This window comes from Echiichthys vipera (assembly GCF_963691815.1).
Source record: "Echiichthys vipera genome assembly, chromosome: 4".
NCBI lineage: Eukaryota > Metazoa > Chordata > Actinopteri > Perciformes > Trachinidae > Echiichthys > Echiichthys vipera.
Genome location: NC_139829.1, coordinates 8140172 through 8157747, shown reverse-complemented (window position 1 = coordinate 8157747; position 17576 = coordinate 8140172). Strand labels below are relative to the sequence as shown.

General features: G+C 37.1%; 1 protein-coding gene across 1 annotated transcript in view; it reads right to left on the bottom strand.

Moving 5' to 3' along the window:
• Positions 1 to 17576, bottom strand: part of slc4a4a (solute carrier family 4 member 4a) — a 64969-nt gene that overhangs the window by 18071 nt on the left and 29322 nt on the right. The window contains exons 5-9 of the mRNA XM_083912068.1: positions 16418 to 16578; positions 14069 to 14248; positions 10205 to 10281; positions 2739 to 2896; positions 1152 to 1239 (exon numbers count right to left, since the gene is read on the bottom strand). Coding sequence (XP_083768194.1) covers positions 1152 to 1239; positions 2739 to 2896; positions 10205 to 10281; positions 14069 to 14248; positions 16418 to 16578 — 664 coding nt within the window. The remainder of the gene's footprint in view (positions 1 to 1151; positions 1240 to 2738; positions 2897 to 10204; positions 10282 to 14068; positions 14249 to 16417; positions 16579 to 17576) is intronic.

The following is a 17576-nucleotide window of genomic DNA, read 5'->3' as shown; positions in this document are numbered from 1 at the left end:
TTATGCATAAAACGTGCTTGGGTCATTTTGAAAAGGTGTCATATAGCTATTTATTTTATTTTTATTTACTCTTTATCTAAATGGTTAGCAATTGACAGATACTGAACATAAAATACTATTTAGCTTCTATATTTATTCTATTTTTATTTATGTATTTTTTTTTCAGTGTTCATTTCTAGAATTGGTTGGCAATATAGATTTTATGTATAATGTTTAATAATGCTAAATAGTATTTAATAAGTTATATGTTTTGGAAATCCACATTGAAAAAGGTTAGTTTTCATTCCAGCTCATAAATTCACTTTGAGATTTTTTTCCCTTTTATGTCAATTGCTGTAATAAAAGAAAACATATCGGAGAGGCCTTATTCAAGATTCTTATTTAATATATTTATACTTTCTGTTTGTAATTGTAAAACAGAACTGCCCAAAATACTAAAAAATAGGATTAGATAAGAGTTTCCACTCTAAACTATTTTTGATCAATCCTGAAAATAACGCTGTCCCTCAAAGACAAGTTGAAGAATATTCCTGATTATTGACACAACTTTAAATGTTAATTAAATGTCTCATCTTGTTCAGTATCTTTTCAGAGATATTTCTATGTAAACAAAGTATAAACATGGGATGGACAAAATTCATGAACACCTGACAACATTACCTAATCAATACAGTAATATAAAATATAAAATATGGCCTAAATGATCAACATAGAGTCGAAACAGTGTCAGTGAAAATCATTGTATCTATGCACAAGTCTAATGCTGGAATCCCCTTATATTGTCTGCTCTCTGTACATGTTGATAGGAAAGAAACTGACTTAAACATGAGTGAAAATGACTGAAGATCTTTCACATCAGCGTTTAAACAAACACAGATGACATGTAAATGGTAAATGGACTTGTGCTTATACAGCGCCTTTCTAGTCTTCTGACTACTCAAGGCGCTTTCACACTACTTGTCTCATTCACCCATTCACATAGACATTCACACTGATGGCAAAGGACATCTACATACCATCTAATCTAACCATTCACACCACATTTACACACCCATGCGCAGCACGGGGAGCAATTCAGGGTTCAGTGTCTTGCCCATGGACACTTCGACATGTGGACCGGGGGAGTACTGAACATGTGTGTTCAGTCTTACCTCGTCTGACATCAGCGTGGCGATCGCTCGGCCGATCTCATGGTACGACTTTGCTTTGCCTTTGGGTCCGAGCAAGATGAATAAAAATCTGCAAATTTAAAAAAAAAAAAGTATTAATTACTTTGTTTATCTGTACTTTTCTTTAACAGATACACTTTTGAATGAAAGAACAGTAAAAATCCATAAATAAGATGGGGTTTAAGACTTTTTAAAGGGACTTAATTATTGATCAATTATTATATCAACTTTCAATACTTTTTAAGACTCTGCAAAAGGCCTACTTTATAACATGAAAATGACTATGAGTATGGTCATAATGGTGACAGATTAGATTACTCATCATAGCATTGAAATTCTGATGTAATAACATTTACTAGTTCAACAGGACTGCAGAAAATAAAAGTGCTTTATGGTTCTATGGTTACAACAACAGTTCAGTGTCGCTCCTGCAGTTATACGACACTCATCAACAGCCAGAGAACAGACAGCAAGACACAACAAAACGCCTTTAACAACTAATCTTTTATATTCGCTCTGAAGTAAATTTGACATTTGTGAAGCTCATGATATTCAGTTTTTAATTAGTCAGATGTTGATTCAACACTATGGGAAAGTTTGAGTCCTGAAACAACAATGGTGTGTAGGATTTCTACATAATTAAGGTGAATAGAGATAAAACATAATATGACATCTACTCGACATTCAGGGGCAGAACCAGACCCTTTTCATTGGGCTGAGGCCTGTACTCAGGTGGGACAGAACACAGTAGATGTTTCTGAGTATGATATTGGCTTATGGTCAAAATGTGTGTATGTAGTGGTCTTGTATATGTGCAGTCAATAACAGAGAAAACATGCAATTTCATTTATTTATTTTTGTTAAATACATATGTTTAGGAGATTTCAGTACTTTTGTACCTGAATCTCTACTGTTTAGTGTTTGGTTTGTTCCTGCTCTTACTTTCATCTAACAGATTTTAGCATCACTGTTTACAGCCCCGTCCAGAGGAAGATAATTGGACCTTATACCGATGTATGCTGTGTTCTTGTTTCCTTTTCATTGCTTTCATTTATAAAGACAATATTTTCTCAGATTAGCATACAAAAGGGCTGTCTATAAAGGGGAGTCTCATGGGTACCCATAGAGCCCATTTTCATTCGGATATCTTGATATCAGAGGTCAAGGGACCCTTTTGAAAATAGCCAATGCCAGTTTTCATCAGTTTTTGGATCATGACGTGGTTACAGCATAATCCCTTTACAACCTCTACAACCTTTACTCGACTGAGACTGATCTTACTGCTTCGGCTCAATCTGATTGGCCAGCCCTTGATTATCATGCAATCCACTTTATTTGTTAATTAGCAATTGTATTGTACATTTTCTGACTTTTTTATTCTGTATTAACTTTTTTCCCCCCAGATTTCTATCAGGGTTATAAAACCTTAAAATATGTGTGTTTGGCAGCCTTGAAAGAATTGCACAACTGCAACTGTCTCCATGGAGTTTCTGGACTGATGCATCTTCCTACATTAAACTTTAGCTCCTATTTCTGAATTCCTAGAGTTCAGACATGAATCTCAGCCACCTTGTGGGAACAGGAACCTCTGTTAAGGCTCCCAGCATCACAGCTTGCTGCAGACGAACAAACGCCACAAACGGCGTGTCCAGGAAGTCCACCTCCCCCACCAGCACATTGGAGGCCTCTGCGTCTCTCGGCAACTTCTTCATGAACTTGTTCCTCAGCTAAAAAGTACAAAAGAGGAGATCATTAAATGTTATGTTCACACAGCACGCTACCCAGCACAGTGCACACTGAATTAAGCAACCTATATCAAACAGGACAATCTCTTTCAGCTTAAATACCAGAGCAGGTGGCTCCCATGGCATATAAATACAGAACAAGTAGTAACACGAAGACTGTATTTCTTTCTGTCATGGCGAGTGAGATGTGTGAAGGTGGAGGTCAGACACCTGCTGTGCTCCACGGGTTTAACATATCACCTTCAAAAGTCCTGCAATTGTCTCTTTGAGGAGCTGTTTTACAGTTGCAACAAAAGGTTTTTTATCTTTGTTTTTACATGTTTTAGCATCTGAACTATGAATTAATGTCTGAGCTGACCATGTTCCCGAGCACAGGTTACTTTTTTCCTTTTTAGATTGATTTTTTTAGACTGTTCTGGCAGCAGTCAGTTTCTGCTCCTGGTGAGAAAATCAACTTGAAAAGACGACTCTTGCTGCGATAAGTAATCCATCACAGAAAATCATCTCTAATGGAGTTTATAAATCCTAAAAAGACGATTTTCCCAATCCTAAAAAGTTATAATTTCTCAATTTGCAGAAAAGTTTCTAAATCCTTTGTTAGATTTCAATGGTCTGTTACTACGCATGCTGTTTATGCTCTACATAAATTTTGTGGCGCATAAATGTCTCTGTGTCAGAGATGTGAACACTGTTTCGGGACACTGTTTTGATGACTTGCAACCTGAGAGGAAATAAAAGACCTGAGACTCGACTTGGAAGTTAAAGAATGTCTCGTCTGTGTTTATTTTACGTTCAAATATTAAAAATGTTCAGCATTGTCATAGTTGACATTACGTGTCTGTGTAACTTTACCTGGTGTGTGTGAGGGATGATGTTAGCTAATGTTAGCCTAATCACATTAAACATTTATCACAAATCAACCTAATCACCAGCATTATGTTGGCATTTTGATTGAGAAAAAATAAATCAATAAGGTGTAGTTTTTTGTTTGATGACTGTATTCTGGCTGTCAAAAGTGATGGGGAGGGGGTACTGTATGTTTTTGATTGAAAATGAAGTGAGAAATAAAAAAGCAAAACTTTTATAAAGTTATTTGTTTGATTACATTTATTTCACTGAATAAATAATTGAATTACAAATTCAGTTCAATCATTTTTAACAGGTTAGATAAATGAACAGTAATATCATCATTAGGTACTAATACCTCATAATTTCTATTTATATAAAGATCGGATATTGCAGGTTACACTGCAGTATCTTGTTGGGGGAAAAGTGACTTGCCTTAACTAAAATGACTTAGAACTTACTTGAGACTTGGACCAAATTACTTGAGTCACATGTCTGACTTGTGTTTGCATGAAGAATTAGACTGAGGAGACTGATTCAGGCAACTTTCATATCAATACTTGACTACGGTGGCATCTTATACATGCATGCAAATCTCTCCTCTCTGCAGCATTGAGATGTGTAACGGATTCAGGTTTTCGTACTCACCACTGTCGCCTTGCAAAAGAGATTCTGAATCTCAATGAGTTTTATTCCTGGTTAAATAAATAAATAAAAACACAGAAGCACATTTATGCCAAAAAGAGCAGCGTAAGTGCACTGAAAAAAACTCTTTGTTACAATAGTTACACCTTGTAATAAAAAGGCTCTTCAGGGGACAATTTATAAACTTAAAATTTGTGTTGAACAACTTAGTCTAATTTACTTTTGTATGTTTATAATCCTCGAGCTGTTGTTGAATTCCTTCATTTTACCTTTCCACAGTTGTATTTACTTCATAAGATGTTCCATATGATAAGAAACAAATGTTCATGAGAAGATTGAGATCATTAATAAATAAAACTTCAAAGACAACAGATCATAAACATCTAGAGATAAGATTGTCATGGAAAACTACTGTGTTATATATTAACTTCAACACAGCAGAGAGACGTCAGGAAACATTTACTAAGACACAGCCGGTGACAGTTCAGAGCACCTCTGTGCCCCAGAGGGTCACATGAAAGAACGTCACTTTCAATCACAACATTTTCTTCAACATCCCTTTACATACAAACTCTTTTTTGAGTTTACTGATTAATTAAACCCAGACCAAAAATTCAAAAGAATAAGCAGATAACAGAGTGTATACTAGAAGGTTTAACTCTGTGTATTGGTGTTTTTAATCATGTTTCTCTTCATGACTTGTATGTACAGTCTTGACTGGCTCTGAACAATCCAAAGATAAAATGTCTAGATTCAACACACAGTACTATAAAGGTATAAATTAAAACAAAACAACTCACAAAAAGACCAACAATAACGACGATAAACAAGTATATACAAGTTCTTACCACATACATAACCCCCCCCCCCCCCAAAAAAAACAAACCCATCATCAACTTCTCAATGTAAAATTCTGCAAACTAACAATAACAAGATTGAATGGTTTATAGTAAATATGGTGCAATAATGACAACTAGTAGGACCTCGTGAGTAAAAATCAGGGTTTAAAATGTCCAAAAATCATTATTTCTATGCGTTTTTGGATTAAACCGTTTTCAGATCTATTCAGAAATGCTTTGGATAGTATCAAAAGCGTGTCCTCATCCAGCTAAAGCAGACTGTCTTAAGTTGATATTTAACTTGTTATCCACACAGGCTCTATTCAGGTAAATATAAGTAAGGGATAGAGTGTTTTAGGGGGGTTTACTATGGTCAGTTATTGCATTTAAAGCTTAACAGATTCTTTATTTATGGTCAACATTTATGTTTAAAGGGACTGTACTCGATATTCAGAACATTAATATAGCATCAAACAGTAAAGATATAGTGGAGTAATGGCATCCTTTGCAGAGGATGAAGTCACTCTCCCTCTGTGAGTGTTGTAATCTGAGTTTTTTCTGTTGTTTATTTTGATTGACGGTTAAGCCGTGTGTGCATTATTTCACGTTTTGGGATGAGAGCCGTATGGAGGCAATCTCAGCCCACTTTTTCTTCAGTATATATATAGTATTTACATATTTATATACATTTAAATCTTAATCTGAGGACAGTCATCATTTCTGATATAACTATCCACCTTTCACTCCACTGGTAAACCAGCCAAAGCATGAAGATGCACAGTGGATTGTTTTGCATTATATGACAGATTAAAGAAATGATCAGACATGCACAATTGGCCTCTACAACACTATTAAGATGAGGAAGAATCAATAATTATCATCCTCGATTGGACCTCATTAAGATAACAGTACCAATAAAACAAAAAAGTAAGGTGATAAAGAAAGATGGCTCACAGAATTAACTTTGTTTCTTTTATATTGTTTAGACATTTTTGTTGTAAAGAATTGTGAAACCCTGGTTTAAACAATTAAGGAAAGAGGATTTCTTTTAAACATTGTACACTTATCAACAGAGCTAGAAATGTCCACAGAACGGTCTGATGAGTTTCATTAAACCAAACTGAGTAAGAGTTTCGGATGATGTTATACGCTGCTTTAAAATCAGCTGTAAAAGCAAGAAATTGTAATTCAAGAGAATGTATCTTATTTTGGTGCCAACCAAAGGTTACAAAATTTTAAAAAATCACAAAAATGGTCTGTCTATCACTTGTCATCATGCCCTCCAAACCCTGATCATGTACTGGCAGGATCGCTGTCATCAGGACATATCCCATAAACTTGTGACCTTCAAGTGGCGAGATCCAAACAGATCCCATCAGAAGCTGTTGAGCCATTGGCAAGAGGTTTGTCTGTAAATGATTAAGGCGAGAGGTAAAACCTGCGTAACTGCACACCCTGACCTGAGTCCAATCACTGCTAATCCACAACACACATAAACTACGGTTACCTGACCATGTTCCCGTCACACCTGATTCTGAACCGCCACGACAAATTCAATTATCACCGACATGAAATCTATTTTTTAAAAACTGAATAACGTTTTCCTTATTTTCTATGTCATTTTATTGCCACCTACTTCTTTAAGGGTCAGTTTTGTTTCATGTACCCAGGTTTGAGTATATTTCTCACATGTCTTTTTTTTTTTTTAAAGATGTTTTTTTGACAGTTGGGGTGAGAGAGAGAGGGGGAGACATGCAGCAAAGGGCCGCAGGTCGGAGTCAAACCTGCGGCCGCTGCCTCAAGGTCCTTCAGCCTCTTTACATGGGGCGACTGCTCTAATCACTGTGCCACCGGCCGCCCCTATTTCTCACATTTTTGCCTCCATCGTATACATTAAATTGTCAACCGTTTCCATAGAGACCAATTCTTTGGTAAAACTACTTCCAATGAAAACTGGTCAGAGTTTATTCAGCAGATTGTTGGGCTTTATTTCTACAAAGATGTTGCTGTTTAGTTTAATGTTTTTCGCTTTAATTATGTCTAGGTGGGGTCAGAAATCTCAAAGATGGACGTTTCAGAACCTGAGCGATTAAAACAAAGGGCCCTATTCAGTAGTCCTTGTGTGTAAATGTCTACATTTTAGAGAATGTGATTGATATTTTCCACTAAGACGATCACTAGATAGCAGGGAAATACTGTGTCTTTGACTTTAGTCCAGTTGTTTGTTGATTAATGATTTAATCACTTTCTGGTGTCTTAAGATAGCCAACAATGCGCCTGACCACACCTCATTTTAAGACCAACACACTCATGTGCGCACAGATGGACACAAGTACATTTGCGATTGTGTCAGTCTGAAACTAGCAAAGACAGCTGCAGTGCACTGTGCTCCACCTTGTGACGGGTGAAAGATAGAGCCCTATGGCTATCCTGCACGGCTATCCGCTTTAAAGCCCAAACTACTGCAGTAACTGAAGTTAATGAGGCCTTCTAGGTAGTGTGGAGCGATGAGCCATGGTTGTAATGCATTGAACTTTACAGTGTTAATAATTCCGCCATGCACACATCTCTATCGTTATCAGACATGTGGTCGTGTGGAAATGATTACTGCATGTCAGCCCGCACAGGAAACGTCTGAATGATATTTATAGGCTGAGTGGGTGTGAAAGAGCTTCAGTTTAGGAGATGTGCATCCTGTCCCAATGTCTGTCCCACAGGAGGACTTAGTGGGTCGGTCTGACCTAATTCTCGTCTGGGATGAGACAATATGAACAAATCGCTGCTGTTAACTCTGGTAATCTAACTTTTCAAAATCAATGGATTTACAGTACGATGTAAACATTCAGTCACCAAGGTAAACAGCGTGCACCTCACTGCAACAGCAGATTTCTGAAAAATAGTGCAATCTATAAATTAATCTGTTTTGCCGCTAATCCCATTTTCAAGTCATAAATCCACTCATACTGGTATATGAAATGGGAATTAAGGTATTTAATGGTATTTAATAAAAACTGTGCATTTATCTCAGCAGAAGTGTTTCAACACCAGGTATTGAAACATGCAACAGAGTGGTGTATTTTGAGAAAAATCTCAGAATTTCAAAGATCAAATTTCTAAATTTACAATAAAAAAACTTGGATTTTCTCTGAGATTAAATCTAAGAGAAAAAAAACACAGAAATTATTAGTAAGTAAACTTACATTACATTCAGCTGACGTTTTTGTCAAAAGCATCTTCAAATAAGTGCATTCAACAATTAGGGTACAAACCAGAGGAGCAAGTATTAAGAAAGTGCGTTAGCTTCAAACTTTATAAGGAAAAACTCAAGGAACCACATCGCTTCACTTTACAAGGTTGAATCAACTTCATCACACCACAGACGGCACCGCTTGCAGTGTATTACATCCTCAGTGGATGATCTCATACTTTTCAGTCGTTTTTATAGCAATAAGGAAATTTAAATCACCCTATTTTGAAAAGAGATTTCTGTAATATGAGCAAATTCAGAAGAAAAAAACAAACTGATTCGGAGGTGATCGCTTTTGTGCATCAGGGACTAAATCTAGGAACTTTCTGACCTCAGAGAATATTTAAATTATTATTTTTTTTAGATTTGTAAATTAACAACTTTAATCTTGGAATTTCTGAGAATATTACCACTCCCAGCCCCCAGCTCCATATGACATTTTAGACACACTATGAAGTACATGACTGGGTTAAAAACAAACGATTGTTATCAACAGAGCACTGACTCAACACCTTCTTATGACTCAGGCTTCAAATCCAATTTACACAACTTAAATTTTCTTTCACATAGCCTGGAATTGGAGTATTTCATCTGCTTCTAAAATGACAGAAGAATTTCATTGACAAACAGAGAAAAAGTCTCACCAATGTCTCCTCTGGGTGTGGCAGATAACCTCTGATGCAGTGTATCGTAAAGTTAATCATTGATTTCTCTTTTTCTCTAAAGATTCTTCAGTATCTCCACACTGACCATTAAAAGGAAAAGTATATTCAGATTTCTGCAGACTGTGCTGAGCTAAGTAGAGATATTACATAATCCTTTTGAACACATTTTTACAGACTTGGCTGCAGCACGTTCAGAGCAGCTGCAGCAGACGACAGCGTTGATGATGACAGCGGTTGGAACGATGATCTTTAGACAATGTTAACTTTGAGCTGATCTCACCGGTTTCTGCACTTGTGCAGTGGATGAAGCTACGTCAGGCTAACACGTTAGCTTTAGTTATCCTGTGGTCGAACTGTCACTTGACAGGCAGTTGCTTGGAACAAACGTCATTTCAAGGAGGCTGTTAGATAAATGATTCACACTTATTTTTCACACCTTTTTCTGTGTGTGACTGGACCAATGCATCACGTTGTTTTTGTAGATAGTCACTGAATCAAGCCTAATTTTACATCTTTAACACATTTTTAGTTGTTAATGAGCCAAAACAAATCTACTTGATTGGCAACTTGATGAAGTTAAAACTTGATAATCTCATGATCTTAAAAAATCACTGATTTCTCATATGTATCTGACCGGTCTCACAAAAAATTTGCTGTCTGTTTTGTTTTGAATTTAAATTTTCAGTAGAATAACGTAGAAAAGTAAATCACCAACAGAAACCCACCAACATCATATTCAAGGTAATTAAAAATGTTCTATAATAACAATAATAATGGACTGGATTTATATAGCACTTTTCAAGGTGCTCAAAGCGCTTTACATGGTCTCAGGTTCCAGTCATACATACACAGGTGGTAATACAGAGCCTACGTCCCCTCTGGCCACCCCCTCAAACATACAGCAGTCATACACATTTAAGCACTGCCCACAGAGTTAGAGAGTATTCTTTGGTACCTGCAGTGCAGAAACACCACAGCGCAAACATTTATAGACAAACTCAAGATAACAAAAACTAATTTCCATCTTCGATTCATGAGGTCGACTCACCTGGTCTTTTTCCGGTTTGTCAGAAATGTCGTTCAGGCTGCTGGAGGTCAGGTTCCGGTGAGTTGTGGTGGGACTGTCTGTTAAAACACATCAACCCTGTGTAGTTAAACCAGCTTCACCTTCAACAGGATCTAAGAACTGAATGGGGGGAAAAAAGGATGGCAGAGACCCAAGAAAAGACAGTGGCCCAGATAGTTTGCTCCACATGCAGCGCCAAAAAGAATAACAAGACAGCGACCTAAAGCATAAAGAGATTTCAGCTACCATTAACTCACACCAGAGGACAAATGCGATCATTGTTCAAGATAAGATGTTCACTGACTGAAGGGACTGTAACTGGACTACATACTATCTGCTGAAAATCCTAAATCTCCAATTCTAATCCTGTTCTATTCAAAGTCAAAATCTAGTCTGAAATTGCTGATTAGGACTTGCATTTTCAAACATTTACCTCAATTGGTGTTTGATACAGTACTTAATGCCCTACAGCGCTAAAACTCCACAAGATGATGTTGAATTTTCAACTTTAAATCTCAAGTTCATCTTCAAATATCTTTCTCTAAACTTGTCCGGCTGCAGCTCTTATTCAAAAACAAAAAAAGCTCTATTGTTGAGAATATCTGATGATCTTAGTGTCCATCAGTCTTCCACAGACTCTGACTGATGCTCTGCTGACTTTTGGTTTTAGCGTCAGAGATCTGACGGCAGAACGTGACGTTACTTCAGTCCTGGAGCTGTCAGGGAAACGAGACGGTGCAAATCTCAACGAGAGCAAATTCTGATGCCACTGTAGCCTTTCATACATCTGCCCCCTGAGGATTGTGGGTAATAACATGCTTGTCAGTATGATGCAGCCAAGTGTAAATGATGAAATCTAGTACTTATATAGAGAGTAGATACAGTAATAAAGGGAAAACTAAAATCCAATTTAAACTAAATTTAAAGGATCAAATATAAAATCATAGTTAAATATAGCTGTAAAGTTTGGAGGAGGGAAAATGGAATAAAAACTATCCATTGCCACTAAAATATAAAGCACATAACAATGAGTACTACTGTATTAGACACATGTTATACTACAGTACATGTTGGTCCCAGCTACGTTCAAACTGCAGCTCAAAGTTTTCCAGTTCGGAGGGTTTCCACTCACACGTGACACAAATCTGATATTTTCGAGTAAAAAAAGGCTATAATGTGACATACTGAGGCATTTGACAGGAAAATATAATCTTGGGCTACGGTCGAATAGTCAAAAAAACACTTTTTCTGGATGTTGATAAAAACGGCATGAGGTGAAGGAAAGTTGTGAAGGAGAATTCATACGGTCTTCATAAAGACAGCCGCAGTGCTCAGAGAAACCGTGCACAGAGAAACCTACCGCATTTACGTTCAGTGTTACGAATTTATGATAAGTACCGCGATACGGAGGCCATGATACAATAAGTATCCCAGTACGGGTTGATTATGAATAATGTATCTGAATAATGTCCTACAAAGAATTTACTACTATCAGCTTTATTATTCTGGCTAGTTTGGCAAGGAGTACGTCACAATATATGACTGTATCGATAGTTATGGTTGCTAACGCTCCTGTCCCCTATTTATCCACATACATGCCAATTAGTATGACGGCATGAAAATATTGGTTACATTTATGCCAGATAGGCACATTGTTTGTTTTCACTAACAGCCAAAATGTTGCTTTCATAAAGAATTGTGGGACGGTGTAATTTCCTTTCCTTTTGTAAAGGATGGTCCCTGTTCTAAAGGAGATAAGAAAGGAAGCTGTGAGCCTATCATGGCTGCCACTTAGATACTTCCGGGTCATTTCATTCAATTAAAACTTCTTGAGAAAAAAAAAAAAGAAGACTATTCGACCTCAGCTTTGGTGTCTTGGCAGATTGGTTGAGTGTGTGTTATTTAGATGGTAGAATACAAGAGCTAGTCAAAGGAACAAAGAAAGCTCTTTCATTGTTGCTTCTGTGATTACAAACATGAGCAGCGATTCAGAACTGATCGGTGGTCTGCAGTGTGAACGTAGTCTGGCTGCAGAGAACTTACTAAGCCAGTCCATGCTGGTACTCCTTTGGCTCTGCAAGTCCTCCATCGATATGCGACCCGACAGACAAGTCACAGAGTTTTCAAGAGGACTACGAGCTTTAGTAGCAGCGGCAGGTTTATAAATCCAGGGAAGCAGAAAAGGAGGAAAAAAAGATGGAAGGGAGAGATGATAACAAGCCCACTGAGCCAAAGCAAGACATTTGTTAGGAGGACACAATCAAGTGTTAAAAGACATGTAAAACAGGATTTATCTGTACAACGACAAGCTGTGCTGAGAAGTAAGGTGAGAGGAGTAGCATTAGTAATTAAATCAGGAGACCATGGGTCGTTGGACAGGTCAAATTGAATTTTTAATAACCTGGAGGATGCACTTCATCCTTATAAAGATGATATCAATTAATAATTATGAATGACGCTCTGTCTCAGTACTCTGACGTTGATAAGAGCTTCAGGCTTTTTATGTGTTGAGTTTCCATTTGAACACAAAGCAGATCAGGAACAGAGTTAGGTTTTCTTCTGATACAGTCATAAAACCAGTTTCATAAATCTGATAGCAGGTAATAAATACCTTCACTTTCCAAAGACCCATGGCTGGTAACAGATTAATTACATTGTCAACACAGTGAAACATCCGGTTACTCAACGTGTTACAACCGGAGCACTTATACACGTGTTGTTGGGATCAGTTAGACATCAGTGTGTGTTAGAGCTGTCACTTTACTTCATATCTCAGCGCTTTAGAGACTGATTGAATATTCAGTTCGCTGTTGATTAATAAGGTTTGATAAGGTTTTTACTTGCAGCTCTGTGCTGCTGTCTGAGGAAAATATTCATTACAGTTTCATTAACAAATGATTTTGTAACAGATGAATGTCAATTATATGCAGCATACAGCAGATTGATATTAAGTATGATTCATACAGCAACCAGACCTCTATTATTTTAGCCAATTAAAATTGTATTGTTTTATTACTTTTAACCCTTATGTGTACATTTTGCATGACTCAGTTCTCTTTGTAATAAATTATCTGGGATAACTTCTGATGAAGCAAAATGACAGCCCGTCCTGTGATGGACAGAGTTGTTACATTCTACTGTGAATAAAACAAAATTACTTATTATGAGGTGAGAATCATATGAAGACAGATCATGTACTTCAGACATTGTGACTGCTGTAAATTATAATCTCTCAAGTTCTCTATTAATCATATCAAAATAATGGGTCATGAGTTATGATTGCCCATAGCCTTGGACTTTTCTCATCCGGCGTCATAAATTAATGCACTGAACTCGATTCTTCAGTGTCAAAATTTAAAGCTGCAGTCAATTTGCTGCTCAATTAAGTCTTATGCATCTGTGAATGCAGTTAGTACAGTATCCTACAGTGAGTACAATAGAAGTGTTGTTAGAGTGATAACATCAAATGTTTGAGATGAATTAGGAAAAGACATCTACAAACTTTAGTTCCACTAGTTGAATGACAGGTTTAATGAGAGAGTAGTAGCACTAATGTAGCACTAATATGAATATTTCAAAATAAAGTATAAGGTAAGGTCTCCAATAACAAAAACAGCATCTCTTAAGGAGAACCTGGGACTTATTAAGGACTACTAAGTGTCACATTAGTGGGTTCATTCAGAGGAGGGCACTCACTAGACACCTCAGATCTTAACTGGTGGTGACAAAAACCTAAATTAAACCCAGTAATTCAAGTATGTACAGCTAAATGTATGATGGAGCGAAAATTCTGATTCACATCATTTAAAAAAGAAGAAGACTGCACCAAACTGGCATCAGTATTACCGTTCTCCTGGTTGGAAAACAGCCTACTTGCACTGGAGACCGTCTTGCCGATGTCAGCCAGAGAGCGCAGGTTGGACTTCTTGGTCTGGTGACGATGTTTCCTTAGCAACGTGTACGTCACTTTGTCCTTCAACTCTGCTTTCAGCTGACCGATCTCTATCTGGTTGTCGATGATCATCTCTGAAGGTGCAGAGAGAGGGGAAGGAAGGAGGGAAGACGATTTCAGTCTTTTTCTGGAGGGAAGAAAGATTAACCACGCTGGATCTAAAACATTACAAACTATAATACTAATATTATCAGCATCCAAAGAAATGGTTTGTTAAGGACCAACAGTTGAAAACCCAAATTAATTCATATACAGTGACGTTCATTTGAAGAAAAGCCAGCAAAGTATGGCCGGGGCGATATGGCCTTAATCTTCTATCGTGATATACTAGGTCATTTAATATAATAATACATAACAAGATATAGCATGCTTTTTCTGCTTTACGTTCTGTTTTCAGAATGTAAAGCATCGTCCAAATGATGTAAATATTTACATAAAGCCGTTTGAATGCTGTTTTTCTGACATTGCAATTTGAAACAATATAGAAAATATATATGCGACAGGAATTTTGGCAATATCTATCGTCATATCCCGCAGCAAAGCCCCAATGTCAACAATTTTTTGCTTTATATGCAATGAATAATTCATCCGAATTACCAGAAAGTTAATAACTGTTTCAGCACTAATTACATTGTTGCATGAATTCATGAGGAATTTGAGACAAAACAACTTTTTCTAAAGATCAGAGGAGCAACCGAACTGAACATTTCAAATAATAAATGATAAGTTCATATCATGTTCTCATTTTGGGTCTATTTTTTCCCTTCATGCACTATTCCACCCAATACCTCGGAGCAAATAACTTGACTCGACATTAAGAGTCTCTTCATTTCGTTTAAGGACTCAATTAGTGCCACCCAGACTGTAATTCTCCTGTATGAAAGTCGTGGCATCATGAAACAGCTCAATCAGAAGGTCTTGCCTATTTTTAAAAAGAAGGTCAGGAGCCTGAATGCTGCAGCCTCAGGGAGTTTCTCTTCATGTGGAGGGGTAGTGCTGTTAATGGCCCATCAGTCACATCGGCCGGCCTCAAAGCAAGAGGCCCAGCTCCGCTCGCCATGTACGGTCCATGCAGCACACTCAATTACTTCACATTAATCACTCCAAGTGGTAACTGTTCCTCCTGCTCCCTCATGCAGACGAAAAGGAAGAGGGTTGGCTGTCCTCATATTCGGAAGTTTTTGTGTGACCGTTTACAAACTATTTGAGTCCCTCAGTGCTTTAACAGGAAGTACAGTGATCTGACCTTTGGCTACTCTTAAAGCAAAGAGGAAGAAAGGAAACCTCTGTTCCCTGTGTGCATCAATCCATAAACCAGCACGCAACACTACAGAGCAGCTCTGCATACACTGTTCATCACAGAGCAGACAATATCAAACTGGCACACGGGTTTGCTGCTGACCTTCACCAATGTCACTGTATAAAAGATTTGTACACATTAAAAACACTTTGCATTATTGTAATATTCACGGGAAACTAATGTAACTGTAACGCTACATCTCCCTCATCTTCCGCATTATTGTGTTCATTAAATATCCATTAACTTACATAAAAGAGGTAGTTGTTCTTATAAATAAGAATATCAAGACAACAGCTGAAAGGTGCTGAAGAGGTGAGGAGAGAGATTGTTATTATGAATTCGATTTTTGTTTTTATATAGAGTTGAATGTGACAACCAATTCAGATGGATTTTGTTTGGCTGTCAGTGTTTCTATTGTTCATCAAACCACTCTGAAAGTGATCTCAACTATATAGTTTGCCAATGTCGTTGTTATAGTGTTGGTGTGGAATGGAGTTAGAACGATTTATAAGACTAATGGTTATAGCTATCGTTCTTGGTGTTGACGGTTGACGCTTAAAAGTTAAAAGTTGAGTTTTGAATCTCAGTCTCGGCTTGAAGAGGACACATTAATAAACAGAAAACTTGAGTTAAAAACGGATGACATAGAGTTTGAAAGACATATGAAGCAGGGAGAGTCCAATCAAAGCACTCTATATCAAGTTGCATTAAGGGAAGTGTAGGATCCAGTTTTTTTTTTGTTTGTTTGTCTCTTTCAAGTCCCCCAAACTTGAAGGACATGAATAACAAATATTAATATTATTTAATTATTCTGGTCTGATCAGTTATTTAGAAAAAATGCATGCACAAGATGAAACCAGAACCGTAAATGAGCTATACCTTTATGTAATCCAATTTATTTTCTTACAAATATAAGTTAACTAAAGACGTGCAGCCAACTTACCAACAACCTGAGGTAGAGTGGAAGCTTCCAAGTCCAGCATAATGGTGCCTTTCTCTATGCACGTCCGCAGCTCAAAAAGGCTATGTAAGGACAGCGTGGCCACGTGGGGTTTACTCCAGCGTTCTCCTCCTTTCTCCACCTTCTCCTCAAACTTGATCCACCTGGAGGGATGAAAAGATGAAATGCAATTCAATACATCAAAGAATGATGAGCGAACCCATAAATGAAGCAATGTTATAGGATCAAACAACATATCAACATGCAAAGAGCTCATTATAAAAATATAAATAGAACAAATTCAAGACCTTGTATGGGTCCTACTGTTGGAAAAGTGGTGTAAAAATAAAATTATCATTGGGAAACAAATGGTAATAAATGGTCACACTTAAGTAAATGGTAGAGCTAAATGTATTACAGTACTACTTCAATATTAGCACTTGAAAACTGTCTCTGTTATTCATTTCATGTTTTAAAGTCACATGAAGTGTTTCACATTTGGCAAATTTAGGATAAAATTATCAGTTCTTTCAGAAGTAGTGTTATCATTTCCATTTTCTTCATTTATCTTTTTAAGCACCCCCTCCCCCGTCAGGGAGTTGAGAAACTGCACTGGCACTGAGAAGTTGTTTCTATACCAGTGTTTAATTTGGACACTTTTGGGCTGCCAAACTTGCTCTTGGTGAACAGCCAGCACTACCCAGCACTTGTGAGATCTTTTATTCATTTTGAGTCCACTGAGTGCACTTGATGAGACTTTGGACCAGCTCTTAATCTCTGCACATATCCGCAGAATAATAAATTTGACATTAAAGATGCAGGATTGATTTAGTTCACCGTTTGTAAGCAATATATGATAATTATTTTCTTGAAGGGTCTGAAACTGTAGTCTTACTGTCTTTTAACCCTGCTATTGATTTTGTACTTGAAACTCTTGACTGATGAGAAGAAAATGTTTTCTTGTTGATATTTTCCACCATCACTTCGATCCTGTTTGGTTGAGAAACTGTACTTTGTACTTGTTTTATGTCTTTTTTTTTTGTTGAAATGTTTATCTATTGTGTCAATCTTACCACTGAAGAAAAACAATTGTGTTCTCTGTATTCTTAAAGCTGCAGTAGATAAAAAGAAAAAAGCCTTAATTTTAATCAGAATGAGGCCT